Source organism: Chlamydomonas reinhardtii, chromosome 14, assembly GCF_000002595.2.
Source record: "Chlamydomonas reinhardtii strain CC-503 cw92 mt+ chromosome 14, whole genome shotgun sequence".
Lineage (NCBI taxonomy): Eukaryota > Viridiplantae > Chlorophyta > Chlorophyceae > Chlamydomonadales > Chlamydomonadaceae > Chlamydomonas > Chlamydomonas reinhardtii.
Genome location: NC_057017.1, coordinates 3,299,723 through 3,325,827, shown reverse-complemented (window position 1 = coordinate 3,325,827; position 26,105 = coordinate 3,299,723). Strand labels below are relative to the sequence as shown.

At 66.6% G+C, this 26,105-nt stretch overlaps 2 protein-coding genes across 2 annotated transcripts; both read left to right on the top strand.

Moving 5' to 3' along the window:
• Positions 1-145: 145 nt before the first annotated feature.
• CHLRE_14g629880v5 (uncharacterized protein) lies at positions 146-7,547 on the top strand. Its single transcript, XM_043070363.1, has 9 exons — positions 146-527; positions 864-1,302; positions 1,644-1,983; positions 2,701-2,996; positions 3,194-3,230; positions 3,490-4,070; positions 4,389-5,470; positions 5,961-6,586; positions 6,760-7,547. Exons 1-8 carry the CDS (start codon positions 397-399, stop codon positions 6,361-6,363), a joined length of 3,309 nt encoding a protein of 1,102 aa, XP_042917036.1. The 5' UTR covers positions 146-396; the 3' UTR covers positions 6,364-6,586; positions 6,760-7,547.
• Positions 7,548-7,835: 288 nt separating this feature from the next.
• CHLRE_14g629840v5 (uncharacterized protein) lies at positions 7,836-25,911 on the top strand. The gene is made up of 20 exons (XM_043070362.1): positions 7,836-7,939; positions 8,368-8,526; positions 8,911-8,919; positions 9,294-9,344; positions 9,732-9,800; positions 10,115-10,192; positions 10,520-10,567; positions 11,633-12,072; positions 12,410-13,469; positions 13,676-17,843; positions 17,973-18,854; positions 19,146-19,231; positions 19,817-20,173; positions 20,464-20,850; positions 21,142-21,210; positions 21,452-21,514; positions 21,857-22,335; positions 22,694-22,748; positions 22,896-23,055; positions 23,284-25,911. Exons 1-20 carry the CDS (start codon positions 7,934-7,936, stop codon positions 25,152-25,154), a joined length of 10,497 nt encoding a protein of 3,498 aa, XP_042917035.1. The 5' UTR covers positions 7,836-7,933; the 3' UTR covers positions 25,155-25,911.
• Positions 25,912-26,105: the final 194 nt, after the last annotated feature.

Sequence of the window (26,105 nt, the reverse complement as noted above, 5' to 3'; positions counted from 1 at the left end):
GGGATTTCAAGGGGCCGGGGAGGGGGAGGGCCAGGCACGGCGGGGCCTGACCGACGACTCTCATGGCAGCTACGACCCTGCTTTTGTCACCAGGGGCCACTCAGGAGTCACATGTCTGCATGCGAATGAACATTTGACTTCGCGTGGAACGCGCAGGCAAACAACAGCGACACTCGGTGTGCAGCACGACCACATAGACGGCGTTTAATTTGATACGGCTATAATCAATTCTACGTATGTAGTCACTAGCAACTCACACCAAACATTCAAGTGCCCTGCACGTATCGCCACTGCCCATTGGCGCCAGAACTTGCCATCGGCGCCGGAACACGCCCACAGACATTTTGGTTCGCTGAATGCAAGCTCAACAACGCAAGAGCTCGTTGGCCGTCGACCATGCTCGCTAAGCTCGCTGACGGAAACCCTGCTGGGTTTGCCCCAGAGGACCAGGCGGGCGGGTTGGCGACCGCGACCATCCTGCACCTGCCCGCGCACATCTTGGAGGACGTCTTCGCCCGACTGGACAGGTGCGCGATTCCGAGAATGGATGAGCAGGTGGGGGCGCATGGGATCATTGGGCAGGCGTGGGGCTCACAGGCAAGGCCGAGAGCAGGTCAATCACACGGCACCGTGCTTCACACATACGCGGGGTGCGCATGCATTCACAGCACCCGCCACAGCCAAGCCACCAGACACGCCACAGCTGCCCAAGGGTTTGCTCAATGTGCAGGGCGAAGACGAAGCGCCCAGGCGGATCAGCTGTCGCAACAGATCGGCTGTCACAACAGATCGGGTTCGCCACCCTCCCATGACTCCTTGCCTCCCTTGCCTGCCTCGCCTTGCCACGCTCCCCCCCCCCGCAGTCGTTCCCTGGCACGCTGCCTGGCCGTGTGCCGCTCCTGGCTCGCCCCCGCCTCCCGCCCCTCCCTGTGGACGACCCAGTTGCATGCCGAGTACGGACTGCAGCTGCCGCCACAGCTACAGCCGCCACAGCTACAGCCGCCACAGCTACAGCCGCCACAGCTACAGCCGCCAGCCGCTACCGCCGCGGCTACAGTTGGGACGGCGGCAATGGAAAGCGCGGGTAGCGCCGTGGCGGCGGCGGCGGCGGCGGCAGCTCCTGTTGAGGATGCTGTGGAGTCAAGCCGGACAAATGCGGGCGGCGCTAGTGGCGGCGGCGGCGGCGGCGTTGGCGGGGGTGGTGGCGGCAGTGGCGGGGGTGGTGGCGGGGGTGGTGGCGGTGGCGGCCGCCTCGCCTGGCCCTGCCCCGCCGACCCCGGCGCCTCCTTCGCAGCCCTGGTGGTGAGTGGGTCGAACACCACCACCGCCCACAGCACCGCATTGCGCGTGTGCGTGAGCGTGCGGTTTTGTTTTCCACGCGCGGCCGGTGTCGCCTTCGTGCCACACACACGCGCGCTTGTACTGTACATGTGTACAAGAATCTGTTTGTGCCTAAGTTGGTCCCACGCTCCCACTCACCGCGACCAGCGCAGTATCACACACCGCAAACAAACTTTACTTCTTAATCAATCATTAATGCAACCCCACCCCAACACACCCCAACACACCCCACACACAACCCAGTGACCCCCCCCCCCCACACACACACACACACACACCACACACACACCACACACGCACAGCGCTGCCCGCTGGCCGCCCACCTCGCCTACCAGCACCGCATGGCGGCGGCAGTAGCAGGCGTGCGGAGCTGGTGGGTGCGCGTCACGCTACTGCTTCCTGCGCCCGTCAACGGCGGCAGTAGCAACACCAGTACTGGCGACACCATTGGCGGCAGTAGCAGCACCAGTGGCGGCAGTAGCGGCAGTGTCAATGGCAATAGCAGCAGGGGCCGGCGGGTTCTGCGGTCGTCGCTGTGCCGGTGCCTGGGGGTCGCTGTGAACCCGCAGAGTGTGTGGCTACGATTCCGACTGCCGGGCTGGGTGCGGCGCGCGGCGGCGGAGCAGCCGCCCTGGCAGCCGGGTAAGAGCGCGCGTGCGTGCTTGTCTATTTGTGTGTGTGCGTGCTTGTCTGCTGTTTGTGTGTGCGACTGAGACGGGTGTTTGACTGCGTCAGTGCCTGCGTCCGCGCCTGCCGGGAGGAATGCGATAATGGTCGGAATGGGATGATGGGGGAATGGGAAAGGCGGGGCGATGCCTGCATACTGCATTAATGGGGGTTTCGAGGAGCTCGCTGAATGCTACGATAGCTCCGGCCCTCTTGCCAGTTGCCAAGCGTGTTTGTCCTTTCGGGGTGGGTCGGTGCGACAACGGCCTGTCGCCGGCCCCCATCCTGCCACCCAGCACCCCAAATCCCCAACACTCCGGCACCCCAACACCCCAGCAACCCAACACCCGCCGCACCACTGCCTAACGCACCGCTGCCCATCTCTGTATCAACTACCACACAGTGCAGTACAGTGCCAGTCCTCCTAACCATAACACAGTTCCACTGTAACAACCCCCCCCCCCCCCCCACACACACACACACCCCACGCTTACACACTTGCACACTTACACACACACACACGCACGCACGCACGCACACACACACACACACACACACACACACACACACACACACACACACACACACACACACACACACACATACACACACACACGCGGCGCCGCTTGGGCGGGCTTCGTTTTTGTTTAACACACACGCACACACGACCTGTGTTCACCACAACCGCCTCAGGCACAAGCTGCAGCGGCAGCGGTGACCCCGACCTGCCGCCCGGCCTCACGGCTGTAGCACCGGGCGGCACCTGGCAGCAGCAGCAGCAGCAGCTACTGCCAATGGCGCCGCACGTGATAGAGCTGACGCTGCTAGCGGAGGCGCGGCTGCACGAGCGGGGTCGCGGTGGTGGTGGCGGTGGCGGTGCGAGCGGCAGCGGCAGCGGCGGCGGCAGTAGCAGTGGCAGTGGCAGTAGCAGCGGCGATGGGGCCCGCTGCTGGGCTGCAATGTACAGCCGACCCTTCCGGCTGCCGCTGGTGCGTTCTGGGGTCCTGGGGATCTGGGGTTCTGGGGTTCTGGGTTTTGGTAGGTGGCTGGGTATGCTGGCGCATATGTATGTATGTGTGTGTGTGCCGTACACACATGCCATACTTTGCTGTACTGCTGCTCACGTATACGTGTCTGTGCGTTTGCCTTACACTCGTGTGTGTGGTTGTATGCGTGTCGTACACAGGGCGACCGCATGCGGCTGCTACAGAGTCACGTGGAAGGTAGGCCGGGAAGGGGGGGGGGTAAGGGCGGGTAGACGAGTGGGAGGCCGGGGGACGGGGGCGGGGCCGGGGCCGCGTTTCCAAGACCCAAGAGCAAGGGTTGTGTACCAGTTGGGGTTCGTGCCGCCGGTCAACATGCGCTGTGCCCACGTGTAAAACCCTGGATAGCACGCAGCTCATGTGCTGCTACCCCCCTCCCCCCCCCAGGACATGCGCTATGCTGACGTGCTGCTCACCTCTTCCCCCCTTGACGTCGCAGGCTTGTACGTGTGGGACGACGACTCCGACTCTGACGAAGAGGAGGAAGGGGAGGAAGACGAGGGCGGGGCGGCTGGAGGTCAGCAGCAGGAACAACAACAGCAGCAGGCGGCGGCGGCGGCGGTGGCAGCTGGAGGAGCCGCCGACGTGGCAGGAGCAGGGGCAGCAGGGGCAGGAGCAGGGGCAGTAGCAGCAGGGGCAGGGGCAGTAGCAGCAGGGGCAGGGGCAGTAGCAGCAGGGGCAGGGGCAGCCGGTGTTTTGGATCCGGACCTCGTGAACCCGGGCCCGGCCAACGGAGACGAGGATCCTCCCGAGTGCTTTGACGAGGATCCAGCCGCCGTGTCGGATCCGGATCTGGACGAGCGCGGCATGATGCGGATCCGGATCCCGGGTCCGTCGTCCGCCGCCGCCTGGCGGCAGCCTGGCGGCGCGCCGGCAGTAGCAGCTACAGCTGCAGCGGCAGTGGCAAGTGCAGCGGCAGCCGCTGCTACAGCCGGGTCCTCCAAGCCGGGTCCGCACCTGGCGGCTTACCTACACTATGAGCAGCTACTGCCGGTGTGCCCGCCCGCAGCGGTGCCGCAGGTGGACGGGGTCGGGGGGTTCGTAGCGTACTTACACCAGGAAAGAGGGGAGACAAGGAAAAGCCACGGCCCGGGGTGGGGTGGGCTCGGGGGCATGGGTGCCGGGAGGTGGGTGGGGTGGGGTGGTGATGGGCTGGGGGCGGGCCGGGGCAGAGCAACCACCGCACTGCCCTGTCGCTGTCGCTGTCTTGTCGCGTGTTGCCCACGCCCCCAGTCACCTCGCTCATACCCTCTCTCCCCCCTCTCATATACCTCCCGCCATCTGCCACTCACGTCTGCCCCATTCCCTCTCCCCCTCCAACAACATCACTGCCCGCAGCGGGGCCTGCGCTTGCACTACCAGGCCCCACACGACGCCCACCCCGGCCTGCCACACTACCTCGCACACAAGCGGGCGATAGCCGCCGCATCAGCCGCCGCAGCGGCAGTAGCAGCGCCAGCGCCAGCAGCGGCAGTAGCTGCAGCAACCGCTGGAACTGCTACAGCCGCCGCTGGCCCCAGCACACCAGCTGCTACAGCCCCTGCTGCTGCTGCTACTGCCACGGCAACCCCACAGCCGCCGCTGCTACAGCCGGCGGCGTACCTCTACATCGACTGGAGCCGCCTGCCGGGAGCCGACGACGGCGGCGGCGGCGGCGGCGGCAACGCAGGTGGTCATAACGGCCGCGTTGATGACAGTGGGGAGGAGGGGCAGCAGCAGCGTGAGGGCGCCTGGGCCGGCGGCGTGGTGGTACGGCTGTGGGCGATGGCGCCGCCACCTGATGCGGCAGCGGCGGCGGCGGCGGCTGGCGGCGGCGGCGCCCTCAGCTGCGCGCGTGCTTCGCGGCTGGAGGCGGACAGCCGCCGCGGCGACATTGTGTGGCTGGCGCCGCCGCTGAAGCGGCGGCAGCCGGCGGCGGCGGCGGCGGCGGCGCCGCCGCCTGCGCTAGGAGGAGCAGCAGGCGACGCCTCAGGAGGCGGCGGTGGTGGCGGCGGCGCGGCGGCAGAGGTTGCGGCGGCGGGCGACGAGGCGGTGGGAGACGAGCCGGGGGCGCGAGAGGCCGTGGGGGCGGCGGCGGCGCGCTTTGCAGCGTCATGGCTTCGTGCCTTTGGGCCCGGCGGCGGCGCTGTGGCGGACCCGCTTGTCTTTGCCAGTGGCGGCGGCGGCGGCGGCGGCAGCAATGGCCTGGGCTCATCTGCTGCTCCGCCGCCCGGCTCTGGCGGCGCGGCGGCGGGCGCGGGTGCAGCGGCGGGTACAGGCGTGGCGGCGGATGCGGGCCCGGGCGCGGCGGCGGGTGCGGCGGCGGGTGCGGGCGTGGGTGCGATTGCGGCCCGGCGTCTGGCGGTGGTGTGTGGCGGGCGCGAGCCGCTCATGGCGGACTTGGCGCTGTTGGATGCGGGCGGGCGGCTGCGGCTGGGCAGGTGAGGAGGGAGAGGGATATGGGCTGTTGGATGCGGGGGGCGGGAGCGGGGGCGGGGGCGGGGGCGGGGGCGGGGGCGGGGGCGGGGCCGGGGCGAAGTGAACCCGGGAGGCAGCTCACCGGCATGCGGGAGGAGCGGGAGGCTGCCAGGCTGCCAAGTCTGGGGCCGGGCCGGGGGGGGGAGGGGTGCTGCGGTACTTCCTTGCATGCCGTGCCAAAGCACTGAGGAACTCCGGTGTTATACCGGAGCAGCCGCGCGCCCGTGTGCCTTCGCAAGGTCGCAAATTAAATGTAGGGGTCTGGGAACACGGCGCACACATTACACGCCAACCTGGCCCTTGCCCTTATCTTCTGGGGACAGGCACTGCACCACACCGGCACGCCACCCTTACCCTTAACCTGTCCCATCGCAAGAGGCACTGAGCAAACGTGCGTGCGTGTGTGTGTGTGTGTGTGTGTGTGTGTGTGTGTGTGTGTGTGCCATGCAACAGGTGCGGCGTGGAGATGTGGGGCGAGGGCGGCGGCGCCTTGCGCAGCTCCCTGCACTTCCTGCTGGACCAACTGCCGCCGCGCCGCCAGTCGCTGTGGGACAACCAAGTCACAGTTGCATGGGGCGAGCAACTGCCGCCGCCGCCGCCAGACGCGGCGGCGGTGGCGGCGGCCGGCGTTGCTGCAGGCGGCGGCGAAGGCGGAAGTAGTGGCGGTGGCAGCGGCGGCGACGGGCAGCCAACTGCTTCGCCGTCTTCTTCGTCTTGTTATTCTTCTTCGTCGTCGCCGTATGTAGGCCCGTGGGCGCGCATTTCGTTGCAGATGCCGCAACGCAATTGGGAGCTGCTAATGAGCAATTGCAGCACAGACGAGGAGGCTTGCGGCGGCGGCGGCGGCAGTCTTTAAGCGTTGCTGCTGCCGCTAGTGGCGGTTGTTCCTGGGGGTTCGTCAGCAGCGTTCGTTGGTTGCCAAGACGATGGACGTGTGCGATGGGACAGCGGACAGGACGATGGACATCAGAGGCGATAGCCACGTGCTCGCTTGCGGCCTGCCCTGCTTGCGGCGGCGGGACACAACAACAACGCTGCTCGGCGCTACAATGCGGAAGTGGAGATGGCCAGGACGCCAGGTGGGCATGTGCGGCCGGGGCGTGTGTTGTTTGTTGCTTTTGGGAAGGGACTCAAGGGAGGCGGAGGGAAAGCGATGGGAAGCCTTGGCTCATGAGGCAGGATGTCAGCGCAAATGCGTCCTGCTTGCACGGCAAGCCCTGACACATGTCCTCCTGTTGGTCTTCTCTCTCAGGTAGTCGGCGGGTAGTCGCCTTGCCCGCGCGCCTTCGGCCGTAATTCTTGTCGACAAACCCGGTTTTTTACTACAAGCAGTTGTCGGTGGGAACACGTGGTCTCTATCAGTTGTGTGATCACCTTATTGATGGCGGCTTCTGATAAAAATGAAGAATCATACCGGATGAATGTCTTTGGCCCTAGGGTGCAACAAGCGCCACAAGCCTCATCAATTGTGGGCACTTTCCGGCGTCGCACCAATATAGCGTCATCACGACGCCGTGGAACTATGACTGGGCACTTCATTCAGTCATGTCATTTCTATTTGCCTTACAAAGGAGCCGGTGCCACGAACCGACAAAAGCCCTTGTTCTCCGCAGTGGCTTATTAGTTTCTAGAATTTCATAGATCATCAAAGGTTGTTAAGATACAGCGATTTCTATGAATTGGAAAACTAGGGGAGGGTCTGAGCACCGCAGGCACTTTCGTCTTCTAATTTTGCGTGCCCTCTCTCCAGTGATTATGCAAAGCGACGATTCAATCATGAAGCAAAGCTACCGCTCAGCAATGTGTGAGTGTAGCTCTTAAGGTGAACTTGACTACTCATCACAGCCACCGTGCGCCCAATGCACGACACGCAGCCCGCAATCCAGCTCTATTATCACTACCAGATGTAATATGTGCAACCTAAGCTTTATATTTGTGTTCTACTAGCTATGGCTGTGTTTGGGGGCAGCTTTGTTTGCCCCGTGGACATGCAGGGAGTCACGCGTAGTGCGACGCCGCGGGCTGTAACATATCTATAAGTGGCGGCAACATGTGGCTTGGAATGGATGGCGCGCTCAGAAGGTCAAATTTGACCGGACGCGCCCTCGCGCAGCGGATTCTGCAGCAAGTGGCGTCGCCTCAATCGCCGAGCACCAATTCAGCGCCTACAACAACGGATGGAGTTAATGTAGGTGCAAATTTGGAGCGGATGTCATGGGGTTTGGTACAGGCGCAGCGTGGACATAGGCAGTCGCCGCGGGAAAGGTGGCCAGGCCGTGTACGCACAATCGCCCATTTCTTCCAAAGATACATCTCGCGAAATACATCCCTTTCCGCTGCGGGTTCACAAGGCGACTTAGGACGACTCGCCGCAACAATCCCCACGTGTTTCACCGACAAAAGTAGACTTTTCGGCCACCCCCAGGATGATTGCCCAGCACATCTTACGGAGGTCTACACAGTGGGAGAGCACGCGAAGGGTCTCGTGCGCGCCAGGCGGCGACAGACCACTGCCAGGTGGCAGAGCGCGCCAACTGCACCTGCGGGCTGCGCTCGCACGCCCCGTCCCGCACCCAACCTTTCGACTCTCCCCGGAACCCAAACCATCTCTAACACCACATCACGCCCCCGCACACATCACACGCCGGTCGCATTGCAGATCCTGATGCCACACAGACCCCGTCCACTACGAGACGCGTTCAGGCATTTCCTTTCGCCCCAGCAGCACTTCAGCACCCACGCACCCACCCACTGTCCACGCCCACAGCCCCCCCGCCCCCATACCCATACACCACCACAGCCACCACACGCACACGCCCTACTTCAACCCCCCCAACGCCCCCCCCCCACACACACACAGGCTGTGCTGTTGGCCCTGGTCATTGCGCTGCCGCTGCTGCTGGGCTTGGCGGCGGCGGTGCTGGGGTGGCTGCTGTGGCGGCAGTGCCGACGCACACGAACCCTGGCAGGCAGCGTGCGACCCCCGGGGGCGGGGCCCCAGACCACCCTGCTGGTCACGGTGAGTGTACGTCACGGTATACACTGTATGGCAATCACCCCATGATGCATGGGGCCCTCTTGACAAGGCACGTGTGCGCAAGTACGGGAGGCGCGTGTGCGCACATACGGCATGTGCGTACGGGAGGGCCCTGTAGGAGGCCGGGGGGAAGGCTTAGGCCGGACGGGTAAAGCAACGTGTAGAAGTGCTGCTGCGTGAAGGCTGTGTGGCGGCTGTATGGCGGCTGCGGCGTTTTGGGCACTGCTGCTGCCCCATGTCCTTGACTTGCGGCTGCGTCACTGCGGCCCTGCCACCTGGACGGCCGCACGGGCCCCGTGCCTCTCGCCTCTCCCCCACCTTCCTCCCTCCCTTTGACTGCTTTGCCCCTCCCCCCTGGCTGTGCAGGATATTATGGTGCGTTCGCGGACGCGGCGTGCGAGGGAGGGACGTGGGCGGGAGGGGAGGGGAGGGAAGGGAGGGGAGGGCCAGAGTGGCGTGCCATGGCGCGTGTGCAGCGGCGTGCGTGCTCAGCATGAGACGGGGGCGGGAAGGGGCGGGAAGGGAGAGGCAATGGCAGAAAAGGGAAGGGAGAGGGAGTCCAGGGTCGCAGTCCGAAGGGAGGGTGCAACCGGGCCCATCGGGCTGGTGGGGGTTGGGGGATTGGCTGGAGTGGCTTTTGATGACACCTGGCCACGTGCACACACGCTCACGGTGTAGACACGGCCCTTGTGAGTACCATTCCACACAGAACTCCACACTACCGCCCCCCCACCCCCATTCCATCACAGAACTCTACGGTGTTGTGGGAGGAGGTGGCGGCCTTCTCAATGGACAAGGCGGTGCGTGCCGCGTGCCACGTGGCGTGTGTGTGTTTTTGTGAAATGGAGCGGGCGTCTGAGTGCCGATCGAGAGGCCCACGTGTCTGCCCTGCGGTGAAGTATGGGAGGGGTTATCCGTATGCAGGCGGACTGCGCAGGGGCAGACTCCCCTGGTGGCTTGCGGCGTCGCACCCTGCGCCCGGTGGCGGCGGTGTTGTGTGTGTGCGCGCAATGGCATACTGGCTGGGCGTGCCGTGGCGTGGCGTGGCCGGGCGGGGCAGGGGCATCGCAGCTGCTCCTGCCACTCGCGTGCCGTATCCTCGCTCCTCTGACCATCCCCCCCCCCCCCACACACACACACACTCGCCTTTCGGCGCAACCACCAACTGCCAACCGAAATACACACAGATCCGGCTCCACCACGCCTGCCTGCGCAAACTGCTGCGGCCGTACAACGGCTACGAGAGCGCCACCGAGGTGCGTCTGGTCTGGTCCCGTCTGGTCCGACCCCTTTGGTCTGGCCCGTTCTCTGCTCTCTGCTTTCCGCTTCTGGGGGTTCCAATCGCCGCCCATATGTCATTCGCCACCCATCCATACACTCATTCTGATGTCCATGGTTGTGTGTTTCTGTACGGGCGCCTGTCTGCCCATTCATCTCCCCGTCTCGGTGTGCGTGTTCCTGCATCCCGTGTGTATGCCTGCCCCTGTGCCCCTGACCCTGACCCTGACCCTGTGCCCCTGTGCCCCCTCCTGCCCCTGCCCCTGCCCCTGCCCCGCACCACGGGCCACAGGGCGACTGCTTCATCCTCGCCTTCTGGTCACCGGCGGACGCGGCCCGATACGCGCTGGCGGCGCAGCAGGAGCTGCTGGTGGGGGCGTGTGTGTGTGGGCGTGTGTGGGAAGGGGGGGGGAGGGGGGATTGTAAACTCCAGCCCAAACTAAACCAAACCAAGCGAAACGAGGGGGGGAGGGGAACGAGGGAGGGAGGGAGGGAGGGGGGAGGAGAGTGGTTCACTTCAATCCAATTAGCTAAGAGGGGGCGAGGGAGGTAGCGGGCAGGGCATGGGAGCCTTGCAACCCACACTGCCCGCCCTGCTGGTGCAGCAACTCACAGCGGGCAACTACGCCAACTGCCAACTGGCAACTGGTTGGCACGCTCTCATCACACACCCGTTCCTGATCCCCCACGCCCGCAGGACCAGTCCTGGCCGCCCGAGCTGCTGGAGCACCCAGACGGCTGCGAGGTGGGTCCGTGTCCGTGTCCGTGTGTATGATTGTGTTAGAAGGGTACAAGGAAACAAAGACAATGTTTGCGTGTATATGTGTGTGTGTGTGTGTGTTTTAGGAGGGCACAAGGGCAGAGGGGCCGGGGCAAAGCATGGGGGCAGGGGCCAGGGCAGGGTTCAGGGCAGGGGCCAGGGCAGGGTTCAGGGCAGGGGCTGGGGCTGGGGCTGGGGCTGGGCCAGGGCAGGGTTCAGGGCAGGGGCCAGGGCAGGGTTCAGGGCAGGGGCTGGGGCTGGGGCTGGGGCAGGGGTCAGGGGCCAGGGCAGGGGCCAGGGCAGGGTTCAGGGCAGGGGCCAGGGCAGGGTTCAGGGCAGGGGCTGGGGCTGGGGCTGGGGCTGGGGCTGGGGCAGGGGTCAGGGGCCAGGGCAGGGGCCAGGGCAGGGTTCAGGGCAGGGGCCAGGGCAGGGGTCAGGGCAGGGGCCAGGGCAGGGGCCAGGGCAGGGGTCAGGGCAGGGGCCAGGGCAGGGGCCAGGGCAGGGGCCAGGGCAGGGGCCAGGGCAGGGGCCAGGGCAGGGGTCAGGGCAGGGGCCAGGGCAGGGGCCAGGGCAGGGGCCAGGGCAGGGGTCAGGGCAGGGGCCAGGGCAGGGGCCAGGGCAGGGGCCAGGGCAGGGGCCAGGGCAGGGGTCAGGGCAGGGGCCAGGGCAGGGGCCAGGGCAGGGTTCAGGGCAGGGGCCAGGGCAGGGGTCAGGGCAGGGTTCAGGGCAGGGGTCAGGGCAGGGGTCAGGGCAGGGGCCAGGGCAGGGGCCAGGGCAGGGGCCAGGGCAGGGGCCAGGGCAGGGTTCAGGGCAGGGGTCAGGGCAGGGGCCAGGGCAGGGGTCGGGGCAGGGGCTGGGGCTGGGGCTGGGGCTGGGGCTTGGGCTTGGGCTTGGGCTGGGGCTGGGGGGCTGGGGGCGCGGACAGGGGCGGTTGTTTCTGCGGGGCTTTGAACGCGCACATCGAATCCCTCTGTCCTTGCGCTTATCTGTCACACGGTACGCACGTGACGTGTAATTCCCTCCCTTATACGGTGTATCCCGACCATGCAGGTGTGGGTGAGCTGCCCGCCCGCGCGCCACAACCCGTTCGAGGCCCACCACAAGGACCGCGAGCGGCAGGAGCGGCTGGACCGGGCGGCGGAGGACCGGGCGGCGGCTGTAGCAGCGGCGGCAGTGGCGGCAGCTGTAGCAGCTACAGCCGGCGGCGGCGGCGGCGAGATGGGGCTGGGAGGGGACCGGGACCCCAGCTCGCACCGTGGCGGCGCCGGCGGGCGCGACAGCAGTTACCACAGCTACGGCGGCGGCGGCGGCGGCGGTCGTACAGGCGGCGGCGGCGGCGCGTACGGCAGCGGCGGTTACGGCGCTGTTTACGGCGGTTATGTTGGCGGTTACGGTAACGATACGGACGGCAGCGTCCAGGCTGGATCCATTGGCGGTGGCGGAGGCGAGGGGTCTCATCGGCCGCTGATGCAGAGGCTTGGGTCCCTACAGTGAGTTCCGGCGGCGTGTGCTGTTGGTGGTCTCGGGTGTATGTGTGCCGCTGGATGGTTCCCGTTTATGCGTGCTGCACGTACGTCGCATGCATGTATGGGGCAGCAGACAGCATGGGAAAGTGTGGGCACATGTGTCAGGTAGGTGATTCAATCTACTGCAGCCCTCTGATTGGTACTGAGGCCAGGTTCTAGCTAGGCCCCCACAGCATCCTTCGTCATTATCCAAACACCAACTGTATGCATCCATACACTGGTTCACCGCACACACCACCGATGCATATGCCTTGCATGTGTGCCTGTGAGCATGTGTGCACATGTTCACGTGTGCATGCAGCCGGCGCATGTCACGCCTAACGCTCAACATTGGCGGCGGCGGCGGCGGCGGCGGCGGCGGGACACACAGCAGTTCGCGCGGCGGCGGCGGCGGGGTTGGCGGCGGCATGCCATCTTCACCCACAACCGCCGCCGCCGTCGCTGCAGCCTTTCCACCCCTGCTGGCGGCGCCGCCGCCCGCCGCCGCCAGCAGTAGGCATGGGGACGGCAGCGTCGGCCGTGGCGGCGGCGGCGGCGGCGGCGGCGGCGGCGGCCACTCCGTCGGCGTGTCGGCGGCCTCGCGTGCTGACAGTCCTGTGCCGGCGGCGCCGCCACTGCCTTCATTGCCGATCCCCATACCAGAGTATTCGAGCAGCCCCAACGCCAGATCCTTGGGGCAGCTCAAACCCAGCGTCAACAATAGCGGGCTTGCAGCGGCGGTGGCGGCGGGGCGTGGCGGCGGCGGTGCCGCCGCTAGCAGCCCTGCTTCCCACGGCTTCGCCGCCGCCGCCAGCAGCTTTGCCGGCAGCTTCGGCGGCGGCGGCGGCGGCGGCGGCCTGACGCCGCGAGCGGTCATCAGTGCAATGGCATCGAGTTGGCGGCTGCAGTCGCGTCGCGGCGGCGGCGGCGGCGGCGTTATGCACGGCAGTGGCGGCGCCGCCGCCAAGGACGACAGTGCCGTGCAGCTGGTACAGCGCGAGCGTTTCTCGGTCAGTGGCGTGCCCGCCGCCGCCACGTACCGCACGACGTACTGTGGCGGCGGCGGGGGTGGCGGTGCCGGCGCCGTTGGTGGCGGCGGCGGGAGCCCAGCCACCTTGGGGCCCGGCGCCAGCGGCGGCGGCGGCAACAGGAAGAGTCCGACTTCTCAGTCTTGGATTCACCAACACCAGAGCCACCAACACCAACACCTGCAGAGCCACCAACAAGAACACAGTGACAGCAGCAGCCTGCAGCAGCGCACGCGAGCCGGCGGCGGCGGCGGCGGCGCCGGCGGCGGCGGCGGCGGCGGCGGCGGCGGGCCGCGGCGCGCGCGGCAGGGATCCATCTGCCTTGCCTACTCAGGCAGCACCTTTTTACTGCCGGTAAGCGAGCTGACCCGGTTTGCAAACAGGCTTCCTGGCACTTTGCTTGTTGCTTTGTTCGTGTGGTCGGTGGGACTTTATTTTGTTGGCTGTCCACAGCCACGCTCGCTGCCTGTCCTGCTCATGTGCTGGACGCAATTGTGGAGCCTGCGGTCAAAGCACCTGCGTCCGCTGCTCCTTACTTGACTGTCTTGCCCTGAGTGCAGATGAGTCTCATGATCCCGGAACCGCCGCGGTACGGCAGCGACCATGACGGCGGGGGGTCCGCCGCTGCCGGCCGCGATGGGGCAGCAGCAGCAGCTGCTGCATCGGACAACGACGACACAGATTACGGAGGCAACACCACAAATGACGATGAGCGGCCCAGCCCCGCGACGGAAACGGATTATGAGGGCGAATGGCCTGCAGCCGGGTCCCCGGTCTGGCGCGAGGCAGCTCCCACGACCTCCCTTGGCCCGCCGTCGGCCAGCATTGATGCGCCGCCCTATTATGCCGGCAGGGCCGCTACTCCCCCTCCACTAGCAGCAGCAGAAGCAGAAGCAGTAGCAGCAGCAGCTGGTGGCGGCGGCGGCAGCAGCAGCGGACCCGGTGTTGCTACGGCAGCGGGCGGCACAACGGGTCCCAGCACAGCTGCAGCGGCGGCGGCGGCGGCTGTTTTGGCGCCGGCGGCACTGGCGGAAAGGCCGTTCCTTGAGTTGCCGCCGCCGCCGCTGACATTTCCATCAGTGGAGGAGCTCCGCGCAATGCGGCAGCGACACCGCAGCAGACACTTCAGCAACGGCAGTGCTGCGGCATCGATTGCGGCAGCAGAACAGGCACGGCGGGAAGCAGCAGCAGTGCCCGGTGGCGTTTACCGTAGCAACCACTCCGAACCGTTACCGTTATTGACGGCGGTTGGCGTGCAGGCCGTTGGCCCCAACGACCGACGGTTGCTGTCGGTTGACGGCGGCGGCGTGGCTGCTGCGGCGGCCAATGTTGATGGCGGCGGCGGCGGCGGTGGCGGCGCTCTACGGTTTGGGCTGTACGCCACTAGCAGCTCGCGGCAGGGGCTGCAGCAGTCTCTGTCCCGGGACTGCTGGCCGCGCGCCGCCGTGCCGCACGCGCCGCCGCTGGCGGCGGCGGCGGCGCCGCCGGGAGCCCTGCCGGGGCCGCTGGGGGGGCAGCTGGGGCCGGGGGGCCTGCTCGGCGGTCCATTGCGGCAGTGGGCGGGAGGAGGCGTGTCGTCCGCAGCAGCAGGCGGCACGCTGCAGGGGGGCAGCAGCAGTACGGCAGGCACCCGAGCGAAACCTCCACACGGCAGCAGCAGCAACAGCAGCAGTAGCGGCAGCAGCCGCAATCGCCGCCGGCGGTCGCCGCTGCTGCTACTGCCGCCGCCGCCAGGCCTGGCCGTGCTCTTAGACGAGGCGGGCGTTGTGGTTGGTGGCGGCGGCGGCGGCGGTGGCAGCAGGCAGCGGCGGCGGCGCAACTTTGGAGCCGGTGGCGGCGACCATCTCGGATCCGGATCCGAATCTGATTCCGCAGATTTTGCTCAGATTGGGTCCGGTTTTTCCGGATCCGACGAGCCCGCATCCCCCAGGCCAACCGCCCGCGTTGTCCCGGCGTCACGGCTGCAGCAGCAGCAGCAGCAGCCCATGCTACTGCCGTCGCCGTCTTCCGCCGCCATTGACGTGCCATCGGCGGGCGCCGCCGCCTCCAGCCGCCGGCGGCTGTCGGTTAGTGATGACGTGGGGGATGTGGGTCATGCCGGAGCAGGAGGAGCCTTTGGTGAACTACCGATGGTGGGTGCAGCAGATGGCGGCGGCGCCGGCGGCGGCGGCGGCGGAGGCGGCGGCGGTGGCGGCGGCGGCGCTGACGTAGGCAGCGGCGCCGTGGCAATGGCGCCGCCGCTGCCGCCGTCGCTCATGTTGCCCTCATCAGCACTGGGCGGAGGCGGAGGCGCGGCAACCGCTGCTGGTACTGCGGGATCGGCTGCGGGACCTGCGGCGGATACGGGGCTCGCAGCGGCAGATGCGGCGGCGGCGGCGGCGGCGGCGGCGGGGCAGCAGCAGGTAACGGCGGCGGCAGGGACGCTGGCGCTGACGCCGCCGACGCCGCTAACGGTGCTCGGGGAGGCCCTGGCGAGCGGCGCCAACTCGCTTCAGGGCAGCCGCCACGGCAGCCGCAACAACAGCGGGCGATGGGTCAACGCCACCGGCGCCGCCAGTGGTCCCGCTGGCGGCGCCCACCAGAGCCCCCTCAGTCAGAATGGCGGGGGCGGCGGCGGAGGCGGTGTGGCATCCGGTAGCAACACAGCCAGTGGGGTGCAACAGCAGCAGCAGGCGACGGCAGATCTACCACAGCCGCCGTCGCCGCTTTGGTGCGTGCCCGCTGGCGGCGCAGGCAGCAGTAGCAATCATGCTCGGCGCCAGCATCTGCGTAACGCGCACCTAAAGAACGTCCTTCACGCCGCCATTGGCAGTGGCAGTAGCTTCACGTCGGCAGGCAGCAGCAGCCGGCCCGCCAGTAGCTGCAACAGCGGTGTCGCCGGCGGCGTCATGTTACATGGCGGCGGCGCAGACGGCGGCGGCGGCGGCGGCGGCGGCGGCCGGCGCAGCGGCAGCGGGCTGCTTAGTCAGGCACTACAGCAGCTGCACATTAACGCCAGCGGCGGCGGCGGCGGCGGCGCCATGCTACTGCCGGGCAGTGGCCAGAGCGCGGCCTCTGCTACTGCCGGCATCAGTGCATCTGCTACAGCCTGCCTGGTGGGAAGCCACAGCGGGACGGGGGGCGACTTTGGGAATGCGTGCCGCGCGTCATTCGCAGACGCGCTACTGCCGGACTCACCACCATCGCCGCCTCCCTCGCCGCCGCCGCCGCCGCCGCCCGCTGCTACAGCCGCTGCAGCGGCCACTGCAGCTTCCATCCCGGCTGCACTTCAGGATTTGGATTTCGAACAGCCACGCAGCTCACGATCCAACGTGCCCGCGGTCCAGTTTCAGATCCACCATGTCCCAAGCCCGCAGCTGCAACATCAGCATCAGATGTCGCCTCTCAGGCCCGCTGCTACTGCCGCTGCCGCCTCCTCCGGAGCCCCGACGGCAGCGGCGGCGGCGCCCAAGCAGCTACAGCCGCCCTCGCCGCCGCACCTGGCCCGCTCGGGCCCGCTTCCTCCGCCGCTGGCAGTAGCAGCCTCGCCAGCAGCAGGGCAGCCGCGGGCTCGCATGTCCATGGATGACGCGCGACAGCTACAGCCGCCGCCAGGGACGACGGCTTCGACGGCTGTAGCACGAAACAGAACCAGCAGCCAGCAGAGTGACTTGATGCGGCAGCTCAGCAACACCTTACTAATCAAACGGCTGTCGTTTGCCGGCGGCGGCGGCGGCGGTGGTAGCGGCGGCGGCGGCAGTGGCGGCGACGGCGGCGGAAGAGAGATTGGCGGTGGTGCGGGTCTCTTTTGGACCACGCCACCCTCTCCTATCGACAACGATCGCCTCCTGCCACAGCCGCAGCCGCTGCTACAGCTACAGCTACAGCTACAGCCTCACTCACCATTGCAGCCCGCCGCGATGACGGCGCCACTGCTCCAACCTCCCGCAGTAGCAGCCGCGGCGGCTGCCAACGGTCCCGCGCTGACGGCCGAAGCTGGCGTCGCCGGTAACGTTGATGCTACAGCCGCCGTGGCCGCGGGTACTGAAGGCGAACTTTCTTGCATGGCAGTAGCAACAGAGGGGAGCGGCGGGAGCCGCTCGCCGTCGGAGAGCGGTGACAGCGGGCGGGGGCGGCTGCAGCAGCAGCTACAGCCATCGGGCTCGGGCAGCACCAAACGCCGGCGGGCAGCAGACCTGCTAGCCGGCGTTTCGGTGACGACGGCAGCAGAGGCGGCAGTAGCAGACAGCAGCAGCGCTGCTGCCAGCGGCGGCGGCAGGAGCAGGGGCCAGCCGGCAGCAGGGGACAATGCTACTGCCGCAGTGCTGGCGGCCGCTGGCGGCGGCACCGAGACAATCGACTCCCCGCCCAGTCTTCACCTGCCCATCATCATACACACGTACGCAGCAGCGGAGGCTGTAGCAGAAGCACCACATCAGCTACAGCCGACGGCGGCTGTAGCACCGGCGGGTGGCGGCGGCCCGACGGAGGATCGGAGCAGCCTCCACGTAGACGTGTCAGTCCGTGGCGGTAACGCCAACAACAGCCGTGACCTAGCCATCCCCCCCGTGACCGTGGCTGTAGCTGCGGCCGTGACTGGGGCCGGGGCTGGCGGCGGCGGCGGCGGGGGCTCGTCCGCGCCCTTGCCCGTGCCGGTGGCGGGCGCTGCTGCTACTGCCAGACCGCGGCGGCTGGCAGCAGCAGGAACGCTTGCTGCAGCAGCCCTGGAGGGTGGCGGCGGCGGCGGCGGCGGGTGCTCGCCCAGCCTGCCGTCACCCGTCGGCTTTCCTTCATCCCCCGGCGGCGGCGGCGGCGGCGGTGGGGCGGCGTTATTTCGGAGCGCACGCCAACAAAGCACGCCGCTCCGCATCAACACAGGCGGCATTGGCAGTAGCAGCAGGGGTGGGGCGGCGGTAGCAGCAGCTGCTGGGGCGGCAGTAGCAGTAGGAAGCGCAGGAGCGGGCGTGGGAGCCGGCAGAGGAGGAGCGGTGATGTTGGAAGCGGCAGGCATGGTGGGGTTGCCACCATCCCAAGCTGCACTAGCTGCGCAACAGCAGCAGCAGCAGCAGCAGCAGCAGCAGCTGTTGCGAGCTGGCACACTGTCGGCGGGGGCCGGCCAATTGGGGCGCATGCTTGCTCATTTAGGCAACGGCAGCTCCGGACACGTGACAGTGGGGGCGGCGGCCGAGGCTGTAGCAGGGGGAGGAGGGGCTGCTGGACAGCTGATGCAGCAGCTACAGCCGCCACCGCCGCCGGAAGAGTGCCGCCCGCTCACTTGGCGGGAGCAACTCCGAGATCTGTTTCCCGTGATCAATCCCAACGGCTCGGCGTTTAACATGTCCAACCGCGGCAGCAGTCATGCCGTGCATGACGGTTACGGTTTCGGCGGCGGTTTCGGAGGCGGAGGTGGCGGCGCGCATGGCAGTGTGTACGGGAGCGTGTACGGCGGCTTGGCGGCGGTTGCTGCAGCCGCAACCGCGGCGGCGGCTGCCGTCGGCGGCGCCACAACAGGTGGCGGGCAGGCCGTGTACGGCACACACCTAATGTACAGCAACCCAACCGCCGCCACCAACGTCGCTGGCGACGCGTCTGGGCGCGGCGGCGGCGGTTACGGCGGCGGTTATGGCGGTGACGTGTCGGTTGGCGGCGCCGGGGGACTGTACGGCGCCAGTCGCCGCGGCGGGCGCAGCTCGCGTTACAACGGCTCGGGGCCCGCGCTGGTGTTCCGCGGGTTGCGTGTGCGCATGGGCCTCCACACGGGTACGTGTTAAGTAAGCACACAAGGGGAAAGGGTCGACACTCGGCACCGTGTGCGCGCGCCTGTGTGCCTGTGTGCCTGTGCCGGGTAGGCTGTAGGGGCCCTGCCTGCCTGATTGGTGCCAGCGAGGGAACAGCGCGGCGGCGGCCGCCGGCGCCATGCATGTGGTTGCTGTGGTCAATCAAACATGCCCCGACCTCCGCTCATCACGTACACAACACCTACCTCCGCTCACACACTTGCTAAACCTATCTCGCTAACTCTAGCTCGCTATCTCTCTCTTAACAACGCAGGCATCTCCAATCCAGCCGACTGCTGCTTCAACCCCACCACCGGCGCCGTGGCGTACACGGGCGCGCCGCTCAAGATCGCCAAAGCGGTGCGTGACGAGCCGCCGGGCGAGGCAACCTGCAACGCACCACGCAGCACCGTGCAACCTGCAACGCGACCTGCAAGGCTGCACCGCAACGCAACGCAACCTGCAAGGCTGCACCGCAACGCATCGCAACCTGTAAATCGCAAATCGCAAATCGCAATCGCAATCGCAACGCAACGCACGCTGGGTTAGGCAAACAGGATGCATGACTGCCCCGTGTGTACATGAACGCCTCGGCCGTGCGCCTCCCTGTCACTGTAACGCTGTAATGAGAACTTAGTTGTCACAAGGCGTTTACCACCCGTATACCACCCGGGTGCGTTACAGTCGCCTGCTGTCTGCTTTATGTACGTCGCCCTCACCCACCGCCGGCACCACCGGTCCCGTGACCACGCACGCACACACGCCACTATTTGGGGCACCCCACACACACACACACACACACACACACACACACCACAGGTGTCTGCTGCATCGCATGCACAGCCTTCTTGCGCTCTTACTTCTCCTTTCTTGCGCTCTGTTTACTAACATCAACATCATCATCAACATCATTATCAACACATCAACACATTCACATTCATTCAGGTGTCGGACGCGGCCGCGGGCGCCATGGTGCTGGCCTCGGAACGGACGCTGCACCAGCTGTTGCCGCTGATGCCGCTGCTGGACTCGCGGCCCCCCATGGCGCTCTACTGCGGAGAAGTGGAGCTGGAGGGGCTGCTGCTGCCGCCGCCGCCGCCGGCGGCTGTAGCTTCTGCTGTTGCTGCGGATGCGCTCGATGCTACTGCCGTTGCTGGCTACAGGGGCGGAGGCGGTGGCGGCACAATGCTGCTGGCGCCGCCGCCGCCGCTGCAGCCGCCGGGCTATGCCGTCTCTCATTACGTAATGTCGGCGGCGGCGGCGGCGGACGTGTCGGCACACTCGAGCAAGGCATCCATTTACGTAAGCATGCGGGTCGAGCGAGGTCGTGTGTCATTAATAATATGGGGGCTGGTGAGCTATTGGTCTTGGCGCTGGGCGCTGGGCGCGGCTGTGTTAGCTACCGTACGTTGACGTGATCACCCCGGTATTTTGCCTGCTTTCGCTTTGGTTGGCTAGCGTGCCTGTGCGTGCATGTCCGTTGCTTGGATAGGAGTTTTCCCGGCGTTTACAACCCAGCAACAAACCAAACCAACACGCCTTCTTCCCTCCTCTTGTTTGTCTGATGTGTGGCCTCGCGCTTCCTAGCGCAGCCCGCTCGCCTGCTGCTGGAGGCGCCGAGTGGAGACCCCGCGGCGGCATCAGCGGCCGGGGGCCCCGCTGGCTTTGGCTTCGGAGCAGCCGCCGCCGCCGCCACCGCCGCCGGCGACGAGAGCGTCCGCAGCGGCCCTGCCTCCCCCACATCAGCGGGCGCGCTGTTCATGCCGCCTGCAGCTTTAACTGGTGCCAGTGGCGGTGGCGGTGCGCGAGGCCACTACGGTGCGGCGGCGGTGTCACCGTTGCCGTCAGCGGCGGCGGCGGCGGCGGCGGCGGCGGCTGGCCTGCTGCGGCGCGGCGTGGCTCTGTACGCGTTGGTGGGCTACCGGCTGCGTCCGCGCATCCCGCACTGGGCGCCGCTGCGGGGCGTCAACTTCCTGCAGGTGCGTACGCATCGTGAATGCGCACCTACCACCTTGTAGCCACACACACACACACACACACACACACACACACACACACACACACACACACATACACACACACATACGCGCACGACCGCCGCATTTATCGATCCGGACGCTACCGCAATCTCCACATCTCTCCATTCTGTCATCGAAGGGATCCGGTCCCTACATCCCTCACTCCCACGCACGCTGCCTCACTTCCTAATTTGGCTTGGTTTGATTTAGTTCGTACAACTCCCTCACTTATTCCCGCACCCACCCCCGCAGCTGGGCAACGTGGACGCGCCCGTGGGTCGCAGCGTGGCCATCACCTTCCTCACAGTGCCGGCGGCGCAGGTGCGGGCGTGTGTGTGTGTGTGTGTGTGTGTGCCGCAGCTAGTGTTGTGCATGCTTGCTTAGTGCAGGCTCGGCCCCGAGCGACCTCGCGTGTGACTGCTGTGTGCACACACGAACACACACACACACACACACACACACACACACACACACACACACACACACACACACACACACACACACACACACACACACACACACACACACACACACATACATACACACACGTACGTCTGTGCAGGCGCTGCTTACAGACCTGGAGGAGGTCGGTGCGCGGGCGCTGGAGCTGCTGCGAGCCACCGCGGTGCGTGCGTGCGTGTGCGTGGCCTCCCATCCATCCGTCTGCTCCCAATCGCGCTCGGTCGTGTTGTGTCTGCTGGCACCCCCGCGGACAGCTCACGGCTGGGCAGCACCCACCGGAGGCCGTTGTTGCCGCTGGCTTACTTGCTGGTGCTACAGTGCCACACGCCCTACCTGCGTGCTGCCCCCTGCCAGCGCCCCCCCCCCCTACGCCCGTTGCGTGACTAGAGGAGAACGAAGGCGAAACATGAAGGCGAAACGTATACAAGCCACAGTGCATCGATCGTTACACTAACACCGTCGGGTTTACTCATGCAATTACTCTCGCACGCATGCTCACGTGCAGGTGGCCCTGTGCGCGCGGCGTGGCGGCTACCTGATAGAGGCAGCCGAAGGGCTGGTGCTCGCGGCCTTTCATGACCCAGCCGCAGCCGCCGCCTGGGCGCTGGACAGCCTCGAGGCCCTTCAGCGACTGGACTGGGCGCCGCCGGTGCTCAGCCACCCGCAGGGCCGGGAGGTGTACGGCGGCAGCAGTAACGGTTTCGGTTTCGGTGTTGGTTTTGGAATCGGGGTCGGGGGCGGCTGGGGTACGGTAGCAGCAGAGTACGGCGGCGGACCAGACCTGACGTCTGTCAGCCACCAGCGCCCCCATTCCCAGCATCCCCACGGCTCGGCATCACCGCCGCCGTCACAGCCGCCACCGCCGCCGCAGCCGCCGCAGCAGCAGTTGCTGCTGCTGCACCGCGGGCCGCGTGTGCGTGCGGGCATACACGTGGGCGAGGTGACGTGTGACGTACACTCCAGCACCGGCCGCCTGTCGTACAGGTGAGTGTGTGTGCGTCTCTCTCAGTGTGTGTGTGTGTGTGTGTGTGTGTGTGTGTGTGTGTGTGTGTGTGTGTGAGAGTGTGTGTGTCTGTGTGTGTGTGCCTGTGTGTCTGTCTGTGTGTATGTGTCATCAGCCCCAACTGGCGAGGGCTAGCTAAGCGGTGAACGGCGGGTACGGGTGTCTCGGGGACCGGATTTTCGCCTCACGCGGCCGCCAGTGGAACGGCGGTACACCGGGTTTTCACGTCCATTGCGGCCCGCTTTGGATGAATTCACATGCACAATATGGAGTTGTGCGTTGTGGACGCTCTGGAAGACACCACTGCTATGCTTACTTGCACTCCTGCCGTACACACAGGGGCCGTGTGATGAACCGGGCGGCTCGCATCGCCTACAAGGCCGGCGACTCCCAGGTGTGTGCCCCTCACGCAAACAAACACATTCACACACACACACACACACGCGCGCGCGCTTTGTTGTATGTGTCGCCTCCCTTGTATGTGCTGCCTAAACACACACACGCACACGCACACACAAACAAACAAACGAACTGCATACAGGTGCTGTGCAGTCGCGAGGCCTGGGGCCTGGTGCGGCGCACTCTGCCGCCCGCGGCCACTCACGAGGTGGCGGCGGCGGCGGCGGCGGCAGGTGTGCAGCAGCAGCAGCAGCAGCAGCAGCCGGCAGCGGCGTTGCAGCCGCGACACATGAGCGCGAGCGGTGCGTGACGAGCGGGCCGTGGTCGCGTCTGTGGCGTAGTCCTTGTACACGGTACCTTGATGAACAAACATAACCCAAACCAGGAAATGTCTGAATTTGCGCAAAAGCTGTGCAGCCGCTGTGAAACAACAAGTAAGACATGCCCTCTCTTTCTCACCACCTCGCGGCTTGCTCACTTCCACTTGGCGATCTTCCGATCTGCCTCCCCGACTCTAATGAACTGCGCAGGTGCTGGAGGCGGCGGCGGCGCGGGCTGGGCCGCGGGCGGCATGCGCTCCCTGCTGAGCTCCATCCGCGGCAACGACACCGCTGGCGGCGGCGGCGGCGGAGAGCTGGCGGCTTCAAATGACGCCGGTGGTCTCATGGACCTGGCGACGGCAGTAGGTGGGACCGGCAGTAGCTGCGGCGACTTCCGTCGCCCCTCATCATCGCAAGCGCCGAACGTTCCCTCGCCGCACCCGCCGACGTCGCCTGCGGCCTCGTTCCTCTCCTCCTCAACGACCCCCATGCCTGCATCCGGTGTGGGGCACTTCGCGCCCAGCCACCACACCCACGCTCACGCCCACAGCCACAGCCACAGCCCCTTCGGCGGCCACAGCTACCCCCCGCCCGCCTCCCACCACCACCAACCGCACCAGCAGCAACCCATGCAGCACCAGCACCAGCAGCACTCGCCAACGCTGCCTCAGCTACCGGAGGCGGAGGCGGCTGTAGCCGCCGCTGCTGTCATCCCAGCGGCAGGCGGCGGCAGTAGCACGTACGCCACCGCAACGGCGGGCGCGGGGTTGCTACAGCTACTACAGCCGCCGCCCGCTCGGCGCTCGCCCTCGCAGGTCTCTCCGGTCTCCCAGACCATGACTCTGTCTGCTGCCCTGTACAACGCTGCCGTACAAACAGCCGCCGCCGGCGGCGGCGGCGGCGGCGGCGGGGGCTCGTGGTCAACCGCCCCAGCAGCAGCAGCAGTAGGGGCGGCGGCGGCTGGCGGAGGAGCAGGAGGAGGAGGCGGCGGAACTGGCAGCGGTGCCAGTAGGCTGCTTCGGGCGGCGCCGGCGGCGCTGCCGTACGATCAGGGGCCGGCAGTAGCAGTGCCGCCGCCGCCGGGGCAGCAGCTGGCGGAGGCGCGCGCAAGCGGCGGCGCCGGCGGCGGCGGCGGCGCCGTGGCGGCCGTCTGGTCCTCACCTTTGCTCATCAGGCAGCGCACCGACGGCAGTAGCAACAGCGGAATCCTGCCGACAGCTGTAGCAGCCCAAACGGAGCTGACAGCCGTCGGCGCGGCATCAACAGCCGCGGCGGCGGCGGCAGCGGCCGCCGCGGCGACGGCGGCGGCGGTGCTGTATCGACGTAGCAGCGACGGGCTCAGCTCTCTACGCACCAGCCGCACCAGTGGCCCTGACGGCGCGACCATTGGCGGCGGCGGCAGCCGCGGCGGCGGTAGCCGTGGCGGCAGTCGCGGCGGCAGCCGTGGCGGCGGCAGCCGCATGTTTGCCTACGAGAGCCTCGAGGCCCTTCAGCACCAGACGCAGAGTGGCCACTGCAGCGAGAACGGTACGGGGCCAATGACCGGAGTTGGCGGTTATGGCATCGGCGGCGGCGCAAAGGCAGCGGGCGGCAGCGGACGGGGCTTGCACGTGGGCGGCGGCGGCGAGGACGCGGCTGCGGCAGGCGCCGCCGGTACGAGCGGGCGGCTCTCGCCGTCGCAACAGTATCAGTCGAAAGGCCTCGGTGCGGCCTTTGGGCATCTGCAGCACCCTTTGATCGCCTTCTCGCACCCGCATCACTACCACCTTTCTGAAGAGGAGGACGAGGAGGAGGGAAGCGGAGCGCAGGCTAGCGAACCTTCGCCGAGTCGAAAGGAGCGACAGCTACAGCCATCGGCAGCAGCTGGCGGGCAGCGTGGCGAGGGGCGGCAGCCCCGCAGCCCTGGCAGTAGCAGCAGTAGCAGCAGCAGCGGGGAGGCGGAGGGCGCGCAACCGCACTCCACGGGCGGGAGAGTGCTGCTGGCATGCAGTCTCGGGCTTGCCTCGCTGAAGGGAATCGCCGAACCCATCGAGTTGATGGAGCTCAGGTGGTCGGCGAAAATGGTCAGGGCGCGAACTTGATCTCAAAGAAATGGGAAGCAGATAGCAACGCCAGTGGAGTGAAACGTTTGATTGGGCGGGAGCGCACAACTTAGCTGGGAATGCAAACGCTGTGAAGACAGAACTTGCGCGGCGGCTGCAGCATGTCCGTGAAAGTAAGGCCTTCTTGTGGGGTTTGCGGAGTTCGTGCATTGTAGGCTATAGTAAATACGGGTTACTACTGCATGCCGGACCCATGCACCTGAAACAGCGTGCCGTTGCATGTCCCACACACATACACACGCAATCCTGTCACATGCTCTCATCAAACAATAAGGGAAATCGCAGTCGCTGCTGCTGATGCTATCTGTAGGCTGCCTCCGTACGTACTGCCGGGCCTTGCCGGGCAGACAAGTGCAAGCGGGCAAATGAACTGATTACTGATTGCGTCAGTTGTTCGAATGGGGGCTGGTTTGTTTGGCCGGTTGCCGTTGGCATGAGCTACGTAGCTGCAGGAGATACTTGATAATAGAGGTAGCTGACAGAGTTATAAACTCAGCAAAAGAATTAGAAGAGTCAGTAGGATCTAGGGCCAGGGGCGAAAGGATTCGGCACAAGCTGACTGGATGCCTGGGACCGGAGTAAGCTCCATGGGTGTGCTCCGTGGGCCCAATCAAATAGGCCTGCAGCACACCTGCACCTCCTGCATCGTGCCGACGGCGCTCCCTGTTTCGGTCGCCTAACCGGTTCCAATCAGGAGAGCCCCTGGTTGCCGTTCTCCATGTAAGGATTTGTGATTCGGCACAAGCTGACTGGATGCCTGGGACCGGAGTAAGCTCCATGGATTCAGCAAGGCTGCTGCACAGTGCACACGGTGCCAAGCAGGGCATCCTCCATGCAGAAACCCATGCCGGGCCCACCAACCTCGGACACACACACACACACGTGGTCAGGCACGCAACCCCCTGCCCACACAGGGGCGCTCCGCACTTG